Source organism: Vipera berus (genome assembly GCF_964194415.1).
Source record: "Vipera berus genome assembly, chromosome: 8".
NCBI classification, from domain to species: domain Eukaryota; kingdom Metazoa; phylum Chordata; class Lepidosauria; order Squamata; family Viperidae; genus Vipera; species Vipera berus.
Genome location: NC_138211.1, coordinates 1,097,086 through 1,111,295, shown reverse-complemented (window position 1 = coordinate 1,111,295; position 14,210 = coordinate 1,097,086). Strand labels below are relative to the sequence as shown.

General features: G+C 48.2%; 1 protein-coding gene across 3 annotated transcripts in view; it reads right to left on the bottom strand.

Moving 5' to 3' along the window:
- Positions 1-14,210, bottom strand: part of CADM1 (cell adhesion molecule 1) — a gene marked incomplete at its 5' end in the record, with an annotated part of 193,071 nt that overhangs the window by 18,178 nt on the left and 160,683 nt on the right. For all 3 annotated transcript variants that reach the window (XM_081333454.1, XM_081333455.1, XM_081333456.1), the window contains 3 exons: positions 7,232-7,315; positions 10,613-10,785; positions 12,565-12,664. In XM_081333454.1, coding sequence (XP_081189580.1) covers positions 7,232-7,315; positions 10,613-10,785; positions 12,565-12,664 — 357 coding nt within the window. The remainder of the gene's footprint in view (positions 1-7,231; positions 7,316-10,612; positions 10,786-12,564; positions 12,665-14,210) is intronic.

Genomic DNA, 14,210 nt, shown 5'->3' with positions numbered 1-14,210 from the left:
CTGGCTTTCTGAGTGTCCGGGCTCCTCTCCTCAGGCACCCAGGGCCGGGCTTCCCAGAGCAGGGGCCAGGACAAAATAAATAAATACCTGAACAACCCCAGTGGGGCAGGTGGGGCAGGACCAGGCAGCATCATACTTACAGATGGAACCTTCTAGTATGTTTTATATTGACAGAAAACCACCTCTTCTGCACAACTGAAGGAGGCATTTGGTCCAAAGTGACATGTCTGCAATTCGCCTACAAATTGTCTGAGCCTGCCTTTTATCACAGGCAGGGCCTGAAGGGCTCCAGGACATCAGGAGCTGTTGTTACACAAGCAGCTCTAGCCAAGTCGGAGCATCAAAAGTACCCCAGGGCAGCGCAAGCCAGGGCCTGGCCAAGGCAGCCTTCCTAGGAGGGGCACCCTGAGGCTTGTGTGCAGGTGCAGGGTGGTGGTGGTGGTGGCAGGTGGCCCAGCTGAGTCAACCTGAGCTGGGCCTTCTGTTCTGCAATTTGGTGGCGTCTCCACAAGGAACCCTGCACGCCCTCCTGGGTGGCTGCAGGGAACGCAAGACTCTGCAGGAATCAGGACCCCTGTCCGTGCGCTGGAAAAAGAGGATCGGTTAAGGAGCATGGTTCCGCGCCCACAGTGCAGCTCGCTTTCCCCGTCCAGGGACAGAGCAGGAGACAAACAAACAAAAACGGAACACAAAAGTTTCAAGCGGTTAAGGCGAACAAATATTCCAAATCAAACAACATTGTGTTGGCTGCAGCTAGAATGGCAAAGTTGTGATTAGATGGAGGGGTGTGTGGATGAGCCACAGTGAGCAGCAGAGTTCGATAAAAGGGGTTCGGCCTCTCCAGGCAAGGCAGCCTCGTGGCTGCTCTCCTATGGCCTTCCTACTTCAACGCTGCCTTTGCCTGCCGAAAGAGGTAGAGGCTCTGGGGGGAGAAACCCACATAAGGCACTTTCCAGCAACGCAAAGGCAACACATCGGATCCCCACTCCTTCTGAAGTGCAAAACCCAGCGCCCACTTCGGTCTTTGGTAACAGCACCAAGAAACAGATCAAGACCAATTCCAGAGTAATTGCTGGGACTCCACCTAAGGGGGGAGGGGTTCTCCATCCAACTATGCAGCACCAAAGTGGAAAACGCGGAAGGGTCCAGGCCTTTCCAATCACTTCTTTAACTAGGTTGTGAAGAGGAAATCACTAACGAGCCCCCCCATCATCCCCCCCCAGACAGCTTGGCAATATTCATGGGAAACCGTGGAGCTGAACCTGCTCTGCGGCAGAGTTTCATCTATTCAGATGGCTTCTCTCCAACTTAAAACTGTTCACTGAATGTGACAGACTGAGGGTTTAAAAACTAATCCATAAAATTAGTCCACAGTCTCTCGCAGAATGGATTTTTTAAATGAAAATGAAAAGCCAAGGACACATTTTTTAATAAATACCCTAAAAGTTTGCACAGGCAAAGCCTGGTATCGTGAAATTGTGTAGGGGGAGTCCGAGGCGGTCTTGAAAAACTGCCTGGCCTTCAGTTGCCCAGCCCCGTTTTCACCCGCCAGCCGGATCGGATCCCACGAAGCGCTCAGGCCGATGGGGATGGGGGGGGGCAGACTCCAGACACGGAGCCAAGTTTCCTTCTCAGGATCTGGGAAGATCAGCGTGGCAGAACAAAATGACTTTCGACAAGAGGTAGTTTGGCTTAGATATGAATGTTATTGAATATTTCACTATGTATTAAATTTTATTTATCCTACTGGATTTCTGATCCAAGACTGCGATATATAGTAGTTTTGTTCTGATCTGGACAGCACCAGTTCTAGGCATCTCACCCAAGATGGAAAATCTGGAGGCCACCCATGTTTCTTAGAAGCAGAACAGGATGGAGCAAGTTTCTGGGACTGTAAAATGGTGGTTGGAAACCTGCATTCATATTTTTCCTTTGTTCTGGATTACATTTCAGGGAAACTCAAGAATGGCTCAGCTCACACCGGAAGGTGGAAAGACAGAGCCGTGCAAGAGATGGAAAGAGGAAGAGGAAGAGAGACCTGCAATCCGAGTCACAAGAGCACGTTGAGAGAGTGGCCTGCTTGCACCACCCCCTTGAGACCGGAGGTTTTGTAAAAATAATCAGGACCCATTTAGGAATTTTGTGTAGTATGGAAAATTATTATTATTATTTGAAGCATGGCACCGTACAGAGGACTGTGATTTAATGCTTCACCCTTCTCTGCTCTCCTCCCAGGCTTCCTTCCCTAGCAAAATGGAAACCGTCTTGCATCAGCAAGAAAAGCCCCTCCGAACCATTGCTTAATCAAAGGTCTCCTGCATAAGCAGCCGTGCAATGAAGCCTTGCTCAGCTCTTTGTTTCCCCCCGCAAGTCCTAAAGCGGATGTGCTGTGTATGTCAGGGCCATTTGCATTTGCTGCGCTAAGCAGGGCTTCCCAAGGGAGTGCAGGTGGGTTCCCTTTTGCTGACAGAGCACTGGAGGTCCTTGAAGGTGGAGAGCCTTCTTAGACATACAGCAGCATCAAGGCATGCTGGAGAAGAACCACTCCTTCTGGGTCTCCTGGTCTTCGAGAGGCAGGTCAACTGGGATGCAAAACAGGAGAGCAATTGTGGTCAGTTGTGGTGGGCATCCAAACATACTGGCTTGGGGTGGTCTGTGTAGGTGCTGAAATGTGTGGTTTGGATGTGGGGTCCATATGTGGAAGGTGAAGGAGGACCAAACTGGGGTTCTTCTGGACAGGAGAAGCTTGGGGCAGCTTACTGTGGAGAAAAGATGAGGCCGAGGGGCTTCCTTGGAGAAGAACCTGGGAGCTGAGAGAGAAGGCAGAGAAGGGCTGGGAAGCTCCAGCGGCTAGTGCAGAGGCTGTGCAAGGGGGAGAAGGAAGGGCCTGATCCAGTTTTACCTAATTTATCCCATCAAATCCCTCCAAAATCAGAACGACTAATGACGAACTATGGCTGACCCAAACTTTTGACAGCACTTCTGAGATGTATGTTTGGTTTCAGGTTGGAAACAAAACCTGTGCACATCTCAACACAAGAAGACATCCTTCCTGGGTGCCGGCCAAGCTCAGTGGCAGAAACTTCGCCGCTTTGGGGGGTGGGCATGGGGGGGCTCCAATGCCTCCCTTTTAATGTGGTTGCAGAGAGGCTGGAAAGGTCAGGCTATCGCAGGGACCGTGCTAAATTAACTTGACATTTTACCAGAGGCACAAGAAGCCAAAGGAGAGAAAAAATAACTGGTGAGAACTGAGCCTTTTGCCTCAATCTGAGAAATGGTGCTGGCGACTTTGCTCCATTGTGCACTACACAATAACAACACTCTCGGAGAAGAGAGAGGAAGTGATGGGCCTTATCCAAAGGTCGGGGGTGGGTGGGTACATTTGGTTATTTCCGAAGTCCTAAAAAAGGTCTCGCTTCCTGGGGAGAATCCAGGACATTTAAAGGGAGTCCTTGGCATACAAGCGCAATTGGGACTGGGAACTTTCACTGCGGTCGTTAAGTGACCCGTTCCCCATGCTATGATCACATTTTGCCACAGTCATTAAGCGAATCAGCCTGGCTGTTTGCCCCTTTGGGATGATCACCTGGACAACCGGAAGCCTGTGGCTTTGGATGGAAAGGGACTAACTGCCTAAGCTGCCTCGTGCAGAGCGGCCCACGTTGGGTGGCACAGTCTGAGAGAATGGGGGGGGGGGAGTTCCTGTTAGGGCCTTCAGCCAATGAGCCTTCTTTTGCTTCAAGGGGAGCGGGCTGCACGGGAAGGGGAGAGTGGCAGCCGAGGCTTTTAGGCAAGCGTTCATTCTTCCTAGTGAGTCCTGCGTGAAATGGGGGTAATTATGCTAATTTCATTTGGAGAATGGTTTCTGTTATATAAACCTTTAGCACAGGAGAAGAATATAGACTCCTGGAGTTTTATGCCGGCACTTAATCACCGGTGTTTGCCTGTGGAGGCTTTTAAGGCTAATGGGTGGCTCCGAGTTCCACAGAAATTCATTTCTGTAGCCATTTGACAGGAGATAATACACCCAAGCAAATTTAAGCAGGCCGCCCACTCCCTGGCACAAGAAAGGAGGGGGTCAGCCTTTTGTCCTCCAACCTGTCCTCTGTTTGAAGAGAGAGAGAGAGCCCAAGTTAAATCCCAGGCAGGCTACATCAGGGCTTCTGGATAAGATAAATACATACATAGCCTGTCTACTAAGACACGGCAACGCGGCGAGATCCTATCCATCCAAAGAGGGGATTTGACAAAATTGCTGAGTGGCAATCTCAGCTTAACTGAGCCTTGGTGCCAGATGGTGTGTTGCAACAAGAGTGCATGGAGCAGGAAGAAGACGGGCAAATTCTTGAGATGGGAGCTGCAGGGACTGAAGACTAAGGGGCCTTCTGGGAAGGCTCACGGCGACACATTTTAGGAAAAGAGGAGTGGGTGGGTGAGTGCCTAAAAGGAAATCCCACAACCAATCACCAATAGAAGATAATACAGTATTTGTAGCTCAGAGTAGGGATCTCCAACCTTGGCAATTTTAGGACTTGTGGGCTTCAACTCCCAGAATTCCTCAGCCAGCATGGAATTCTGGGAGTTGAAACCCACAGGTCCTAACGTTGTGAAGCTGGCTGAGGAATTCTGGGAGTTGAAGTCCACAAGTTGTAAAGTTGCCAAGGTTGGACAGCCCTTCTGCAGAGGACCAGCCCTGTCTTCTGGAAAAGCATCTCGCCATTCTTCCTACGGGAGGAAGGCCTCTTCCATGCTATCTAGAGAAGGCATCTTCTAAAGACGGAAACAGGCTTTCTGATCCAGGAATAGTGCTTTCCACCAAGGACAGATTTATGCAGAATCAATTAGCTTAAACTCACTGAATTAATCCTTTCTTCCCCCTTGATAGCCAAACCCCTGGGAGCACACACAAACATGCAAAGCCAAGGGGAACCTCTAAGAGGAGAGCAGATTCCACAAAGATACGAAAGATGCCCAATTCACCCAGCACAAAGGGCCTATTTGTCTCCCATCTGTGGCTGCAGGTAACTCACAGCAGGAAGAAACAGGAAAAAAAACAAGGCAAAGGAAGACACACAACCCTCTACAAAGAAGATTAACGTCTGTCAGCAACAATCTGGCCACAAAATTAAGTGACATACCAGCTCAGGAGGAACTGAGCTTAAAAAATGGGAGGGAAGGTGTATCTTTATCACACACTGAATGTCAGAGGGGAAAACGTGGTGAAACTAACATCTTGGCATCGAGGAGGGATTTCAGGTGAGGAGAAGAAAATTGAGTAGGTAAAAGAGGGGATGTCTCTCATCTTGGAAATACAGGAAGGTATTTCTTGCTGGGGTCTGTAAAACCTTCTACAATGAGCCCGTCAGAGAACAGGCTGGGGTTGAGGGCACCACAGCTGGAAGGACTCCTCAGGTTCTGGGACAACCAGGTCAGGACTCTGCTCTGTGACTGTGGGACACCACAGGCTTCAGGGGAGAAGAGGGGCTGGCCAAAAGTAGGTTCAATGAAATACTCAGTAAGAGAAAAAGAGGCAGGAGGGGTCCAGTCCACGTTCTCCCCAACCCCACCTGGCCCAAGAGGCCGGAGGTGGTCTTGAGTCAAATGTCTTGCTCTGCTGACTTCTTCTCTTAGAGAGCAGCTGAATCCTTCTCCATCGACTTCAACTGTTCCTAACCCCACCATCCCTTTCTAAAGCCTCTGACTCTGAGATTAGCATCCCTAATTTACTAGCCGACTCCAACCCACATACACTATTTTCTAAAAATGTCAAGACTTTGCTTTCAGGAGTCAGTCCAAACACCTGACGGCCTCACGGATGATCAATGGGGATGAAAAGGGAGCCAACTCCTCCTGCGATTCAGGGAGCACCATTAAAAGCAGTGAGCCAGGCAGCCATCCAGGAAGGAGAGCAACCGGCACATGGCAGGACACTGTGGCCCAACCCGAGGCAGTTCCCTTGCGTTGCTTTCAGGAAGAGCGCCTTGAGCCGGCGGGCATTCCCACACTTGAAATTGCTCCCCTTCATCAAATGAGCACCCCAAGACACCAAAAGGCACACAACATTAATTTAAATTAATGAAGCTCTTTTGCACGGTCAGATGTGAGCATGATGCGAAGAAGGCTGACTTTATGCCCCCCCTTCCCGGCTTGCCCTTGATCTGCTCCTTGGAGGGGGTGAAGGTCACCTGGAATCAACACCACTGAGCAACCCACAGAGTAGGCTACACCCTATGACTATACAACTGTGGAAATAAATAAGCCGCACAAACAAGGACTCAAAGTATCGGCTTTCTTAAGAGTCTGGAAGGAGAAAATTATAACGAGGCAAAATACTTGACGGTCAGCATAAGAAAAAATGACGGTTAAGGCACACAGAGAGGAAAGGTTTTGTTATTTCAGTAGACCCAACATTTTTGAATGTTCTTAGAGAAAGCAGAGCATGTATGTCATAGGACAGGGGTGAGAGCATCATGACAGACAGACAGGAGGCCAAAGACTGCCAGGTGAAGCAAGGTGGAAGCCACACGGGCTGCTTCTGCAGTGAGAAGAGCACAATCTCGCCTCCCGTGCTGGACTCGACCCACAAGTCCACTTCTGGCCATGAGCCCAAGAGGGAAGAAGAAGAGAAACCCCTGCAAGAGAAGAGCCCGGGGGGGGGGGAGGTGGGATATGGCTACTCCCAGGTGGAGCTGAGACACCTGCCCTGGAAAAGGCCGGTACGTAGTGGCCAAAGGGCGGCCCAGAAATGATGCGTGGCAGGGGTCAGGGTGGGGCTTTAAGGGTGGCAAAGCAGCCATCTTGGGTACAATGGGCTTGCAGCTGGTGAGGTAGTTGCATGAAAACCAAAAATCAAATTAATTGTCTTTATGAAGAGTGATGCCTGTGGACCAGAGCTGAAAAGGAGAATCGGTTCTCTGTATTTTAAAGAAGGAAAAGCAGAACTCAGGTTGAACCAAAGTCAGTCGCATCCACTTGCAGACTACGGTACCCTAAAGATCTCAGCCCCGTTTGGCTCTCTTGAGGAGGGTGATTGCAAGGCCAACAGCCCAAACCCTTTCGAGTCACGTTACCCAGGCAAGGAAAAGCAACCTAAACCAGGAATAAACGAAGCTGGAAAGAAGCCTCTCCCTCTCTCTTTCACGGTCGCTCACCTCCAGCCCCCCCCTTCCCTTTAGGTAAAGCCCAACACACCTTGGGGCTTCGACCCGGAGGGCTCGTGAAGGTACTGTACCTGCGGCGATGGTGGTGGAGATGGCGGAGATGGTGGTGGTGATGGCGGAAAGGGAGGTGGTGGGAGGGGGAGTTGTGGGAAGATCTAGATAAAAACACATAAAGAAAGAAACAGAAAACAGAAAAAAAGCAAATTAAAAAGAAATGAGCAAAACACAAAAATGGTCAACCAATTAACAAAGAAGCCAAACGAAAGGATGACGGTCAACAGCTCGGCTCAGTCCCGCCGTCACTGGCGGTGGCCCCAGGGCGGTGCCCCTCTTGCTTGGGGCGGATGAGATCCAAGGGCAGTTAGCCTCCCCCTCCCCGCCCCTCCCCCCAGGATAGGGAGCTGGGCGGGGGAGATGGAGAGGAGATGGAGCAGAAAATGAGTCACAGATGCAAGGCCGCAGGGAATGGCACGGGGAGGACCCCCCCTGCAGAACCCACCAGAGAAAACCCCACTGAGGCTGCATGTTCCCCACAGGAAGGAGAGCTATTTGCACCATTTATCAACCATATTAAATCCCTGCGTGTTTTGGTTTCTTCAGCTGGTGCTTTGACATCTGAAAAGAGGGGCCAGGCGTGTGTGTGTGGGGGGTGGGGTGGGCAGAGAAACCCCCGCTGCGTTTAACAGACCAAATACCAACACCAAATACGTCTGTGCCTCTTGCTCTTTGCTTCCTCCAGAGCAGTTAACTTCATCATTCCCCCCTCCGTCAAGCCATCCCAGCAGGATACAAAACTACTTCTAAGCCGGTAATAAATACAAAAGGGAACGAGAATGTCACGACTAAATATCAAGTTGGATGCATGGAAGATTTTAGTGAGATTTCTTTTAACATAAAGTCAATGTCTTTGGGACTTGTAAATATTCATACCCAGCCCAGGATTCATGCATTTTTCTTCTGGTTGGTACATTTCGTACTCCAATGGGTGAAATAAAGGGGGATTCTCCCCTTTTCCTCTCTGACCACAAAAGGGAGGGGAAAAAACCTTTGCTCCAGAAGGAGGATGGCCTATCAATGCCAGCCTCCTAAGAGCACCCAGCGTTTGCAAAGCACTGGTGGCCTCTTGACTTGCTAGAGGGAGGACAGAAGGGAGATGAGATACTGGGGGACGGGGGGGGGGGGAGAGGGAGGAAGCGCCACATATCCCTGCCCAAATGATCAAACTGAATGTGTTAAGCACAACACCCGACTTTGAACTTGGCAATGAATCGTCAGTAATGGAGCTTGAAACGGTTCAGAGGCTTTTGATTTCAAATTTTATCTTAAGCATGTCAAACTTCTCATCACTGACACATCTACTACTCTTTTATCTTCAAGAGAGCTCTTGGATTTTCTAATTAATAAATCCAAACTTGAATTAGGTGTTTCACCTTTATTGTGTGCTTGGCACAACTTCTTCAGGAGGGAGTAGATATGGCCGGGATGTGGGGCTGCCCAAGCCTCCCGGGACCCCTTCCGCAGGTGCCAGGTGAGAGAGGCCTTTTGGGCACCAAATTAAAGGACTGGACCATCTGGGAAGGCAATGGCAGCGAAGCAAATGGCTTTGTTCCCGGAGTCCAGTTTCAGAGAAGCTGCCCGGCTTGATCTGGCTCTGGACGCCCAGCAGTGGGGCTCAACACAGGCGGTCCTCTTGTGTTTGATCCTGGATCAATAAAGAGGCTCTCACTTTATCTATTCCACCTACGTCTGTGAACCCAGCTCCCACACAAAGGTGCCAAGGTTCATTTTAGAAGGTGGCCACATTTGTCCGCAGCAAGATGGTGGCGCTCTCCGAAGCCACGCTGCTGCTGCAGGTCACGGCTCCTTTCCATATAAACAGCATCTGGCTGGTTTGTGGTGGAGGATGAGATGGAGACTGCAGTGCTACTGAGTTCTCTGGGATAGGTGCACCAGGACCAGAGAGTCTCTGTTTCCTCCGTGACAGAGAAGGCCACGATTTTCCAGAATGGAAAGGAGGCTGGGAAAATTTACCCCCTGTGTGTGAATCCAGGGGATAAACACAACACCAGCTTGTTACCTCTCACAGGCAACTGGCAGCAGCATAAAAGGTCACAAGGACCATTCTTGTTCAGTTCTCTACTGCCTTTCTGTCGCTTGAGGCCATTTTGATCCATGGTTTGATACAGGAGTTTGTCAAGGAAATCATATCCCCCCTTGCAAGATTATCTGCAAAGGAGGATCCTCTAGGAAAGGGTGTTTTGAGAAACACCCTTTTCCTACTCAAAAAGAAGTGAAATATATTTATTCTGTACAGCTGGTCAAGCACAGAGAAAGATGAAAGGGAAAAGGTACTGAGCTGTCTTGAGGTCGGGACCTCTGACTTCTCCATGTGAAAACAAAGTTGGCCAGAAGCAGCCAAGCTGGCCAGAAAGTCTAGAGAACATAAATTCCAGCCCATGTGACGAGCACCAGTTTGGGGTGGCTGACCTGACCTGTCGCTGTTTGGAGAGATTCAGATATGCCAGGCCTGTCAACATCTGCCCAGCTGACCCTCAACCAGGAAGGGTTCTGCTAAAAAGAGAAGTTTTGGGTTTGGAGTCCAAGTTTGACTTCTAGTGAAGGGAGACCAGAACTGGTCTAGCATGTGCTAGATGCAAGAGAACAGACCAGGAGACTCTTCTGGAAATTTAAGCATGGCCTCATCTAGTTATCAGCCTTGGTGGAGCAGTGGGCTGATGCCTCCTTAAGTAACACCAGCTGCCTGCAATTAGTGCAGGTTCGAGTCCCACCAGGCTCAAGGTTGACTCAGCCTTCCATCCTTCTGAGGTAGGTAAAATGAGGACCCAGATTGTTGGGGGCAATTAAGCTGACTTTGTAATAATGCCGCTTGGGGTGTGTGTGAAAGCTCTAATAAGCAGGCATATACATAGAATGAAGGCTACTGCTAAGCTTGTAAGCCGCCCTGAGTCTTCGGAGAAGGGCGGGATATAAATGGGATTAAAATAAATAAATAAATAAAAACCCTAAAGCAAACCACACACACCCGTTTTTCTTCACAGTGCACATAGCTCAAATAAAATATGAGTGGGGACACGGCTGAACTCGTCCAGCCAAAGCATTTTCCCTTCCTGGTTTGGGACTGCTCCTTCAGCTGACAAAATTGTAAGGGCAGGAGTGGTCTACTCGGTGCCAGAAGAAGACGACCTCGGAGTCAGGAGGAAGGAAGGAAGGAAGGAAGGAAGGAAGGAAGGAAGGAAGGAAGGAAGGAGCTAACCAGCTTTGTTCCAGTTACGCTTTCTTTACAGTACGCTCATGCTTGGCCTGGGTCCAAGGAAGGCAGCTGACCAGAGCAAAAGGGGGGTCATTTGCCAACACCACGCCCCCTCCCCAAAGACCTCGAGAGCAATTCTGCATTAAGGCATCTGGAAGAAAGGTGCGCTGGTCTCACGTACCGTATACATAAAGCGTGTAATCAGAAAAGGCCGTCCCCACTTGATTGGAAGCCTCACAACGGTATGTGCCGTTATCGCTTTTGTTTAGGCTGTCAATGTGGAGGTTTGACCCTGACACCAAAACGTGCTGGGGCATCTCATCGTCGACTCTTAACCACGTCACATCAACAGGCCTGAGAAGAAGACCCAAAGAAGAACATCGTGAAAGACCTTCCCGGGCCACGCGGCTCCCCCATCCCTGCGAGCATAAACTCCAGCCCCAATGAGTCTGTCTGAGAGAGGAAAGAAAGAAAGAAAGAAAGAAAGAAAGAAAGAAAGAAAGAAAGAAAGAAAGAAAGAAAGAAAGAAAGAAAGAAAGAAAGAAAGAAAGAAAGAAAGAAAGAAAGAAAGAAAGAAAGAAAGAAAGAAAGAAAGAAAGAAAGAAAGAAAGATCAAAACTGTCTCCGCACGAAGGAATCAGCTAATCATAAACAGAAAAGCACACTGGGGGAGGGGAGGGGGGAGGTTGAAATGATTTCTGTCCCTGATCTGTCCAAGCCAGAAGCTGAGCATTTTCTTTCAAGTCAGACATAACCCAACCACTACATAAATCAGTGGTAAATCTTATGGCTTTCTGAATTACTCTGGGCACCTGGAATGTAATTGCCAAGATAGCAATCTGTTTCTCTCGTATTCCTTCATAGGAAGAGTAAACAGTAATGTTAAGCCACAATGTGTGATGGGTTCCACACAATGAATAAATTAGAATATATCACAGAGAACAGGAAAGACAACACTGCAAAATACAACACTCAAAAGCAAAACCCAGAAGCATGCAGCCAAGCCAAGCCAACAGGAGGGGAAATTTAAAAAAGAAATAAATAAGAAAGAGAAACAAAGCCGAAAGACTTTACCTAGCGCAATATGTCTCTTCTGTCCAATGCACCTTTCCTTCCAAGACAGCTCCACTGAATAGAATCACTGTGTGTCAGTTTTAGATTTGAATGCATGGTGGAACACAGTGGATTTACTGGTGTGTGTGTGTGTATATGTATGCATGTGCGCACGAGACCTCTAGCTGAATTGGCCCAACCAGAAATGTATCGATTAGAGCAGTGAGGTTTTTTAACCTTGGCACCTTTAAAATGTGCAGACTTCAAGTCCACACATCTTAAAGCTGCAAAGGGTGAGAAACACTGGATTAGAGATATCTCTGTTCTGGTTAATTCATTTGAGAGACTGAAAAAGGAAGGCTCAGATGCAAAAGCTGTGAGTTGTAAAGAATTAATAGTAGGTAACACCCAGCCTACAAAGAACCCTTTCCTTGCTCAAAATATTTGTCGTTTCTTCTGCACTAATTCTCTGCAAAAAGATTTCATCACATTCCTGCTCAGAAATGGCTCTTAAGAGCCTGGATATAAAAAGCTACTGAAAAACTGCTATAATGCTTCAATTTTTGCAACAGCTTATTAGCATCTTCCATTTAGGGATTTGGGGGCTTAGGGAAATGAAAAGCTGACAAATACGAAGTACTTAGCATGGGTGAGAAGGGATCTTTCTCTCCTATAATTCCACGCCTACCACATTCAACTAGGTGGCACATCCCAGTCTTTCTGCCGAGTTCCCATCTGCAGCCCAGCGGAGATCCAGGGTCTTCCGCTCACATCCTGTCTTTCTGGAGACACGCATCAGCTTCTCTACTCTACAACGAACAAAGGCCACCAGCTGCCTCTAGTGGGATGGTTCATGGCACCTGCTTCAACCACAGATGCCATCTTGGTGCCTCCACTGCCTGACCGCCACAAAGACCAGGACAAGGAGCCAGATAGAGAAGGGGCTGAGAGACGCGGGGGTTCAAGAAGGGACAACCGCCAGAGAGTGGCAAGCCAGAGGGGAGGTTTGGCCACACAGCAACTCAAGAGAGGTCCTGCTCTGTCACAGCAAGCCAACCCCCATGTCAGAACCTCACTTACTCTGGTTTCCCTTTGACTTGGCACAGGAGTTCAAGCAGGTCTCCTTCCCTTGTGAGCGGCTGCGGAGGAGAATTCTGCAAAACTTGTACTTCAGGCTTATCTGCACATCAAAGACACAACACAGACAATGAAAAAGAGGGAAAAAAATAAGAATGAATGAACGAATGAATGAATGAATCACCCCATTACAAAAAGACACCAAGCAAATGGCTCATTTGGTTAATTCTTTAAAAAGACAGGTCCTGCAGAAAAAAATTGTCAAGTGCTTACTGACGCTTGCCCCTCTCCTCGGCTGGACCTTTTGATCTGCAAATTATCCTGGCGTTTCCCCAAATTAAGTTGACTAATAAGCTCCAAACCTCACATGTTGATAAGAAACCTGCACGCCAAGGCAGAGGCTCCCCCTGTTTCTTGCAAAAAGAAATTTTGTTAAATTGAAGTTTATCTCTGAACTCATTCGAGCTAAAGGAAACTCATTTGCCTTCACGCTGTGGTGAAAAGGCAGATTTGCAGTGTTCAGAATTGATACCTTTTATCATGCATCATATTTTATGGGCCAGCAATCCTTTATGCGGTGGCAAATTAATAGGCTGGGCTCTTGTGGGAGCATTTGACGAGAAAGAGAAGGCTGAGCGATGCTCCGGTTTCTGCAAGAGCCAAGGAAATTCTCAACTCCCCCAAAGCCGCAAGGGGATGAAAGCATTTTACACCCAGGGAGAGAATCTGGGAATCCTTTGGAAAGGCCCTGTAGGAGAAGAGCAGTTACGGAGACGGTTGCCCTAAACCAAAAACCACGGCACAGATGCAATACCCAACGTCACCAGGACACTTTCAGAGGAAGACCATCTCTTCCTTGCCATGGACATTTTAGGAGAGAGAGAAAGACTGGCCAAGCCAGGAGGAGGAGTCAAACAGGGAATTCATCTGGAATCCTTGTGTAGGTACAGAAAGGTAACTGATCCCCTTGAATGCCATTGAACCTTATCTAGTCTGGCCCAAATGCAAGCCACCAGTCTGGGAAGATTCCTGTCTTATAGGCTTGAGCAATCACGTAGCTAATTGAACTCTTCACGTGTGGATCTGGTTGTTCACACTGGACACACTGAATTGGCACCTACTGTAATTTTAGGAATGGCCAATAATAAAGAAACATGTTAGATTCTGGTTATCTGTATTCCTTACGAATCTTGGGATACAAGCCAGGTTAGGAATAGACATGTACAGATTAAAAGACAAACACAAGACATTCACAATTAAATGCAAAACTCTTTTAGCAACCACATTTTCTATCCTGGTGGCAGTGTCAATGAAGTTGGATCACTTTGCAAAACCTAAAGACGAAGAGTTGGAGCAGAACCTGGCCCGTAATTGATCAGATAAGGAGTCTTCAACTCAATCCTCATAATGAGAGGACGATACAAAGAAAAACTATAAATAACACTTAACATCACAACTGAATTATAACCAAGTGTAAGGTTTCCAATCATCCTATAAGAAAATAGCTTAACAAGGTGTCTTAAGCATCACAGTTTGCAAATTCTATAGTATGACACACACAAGATTGAAAAAAGCAAGAGAGGAGAACGTGCTACACCTTAAAAGAGTCACAAATTTATTACCGCATCAACATCTCATGCCACAAAACT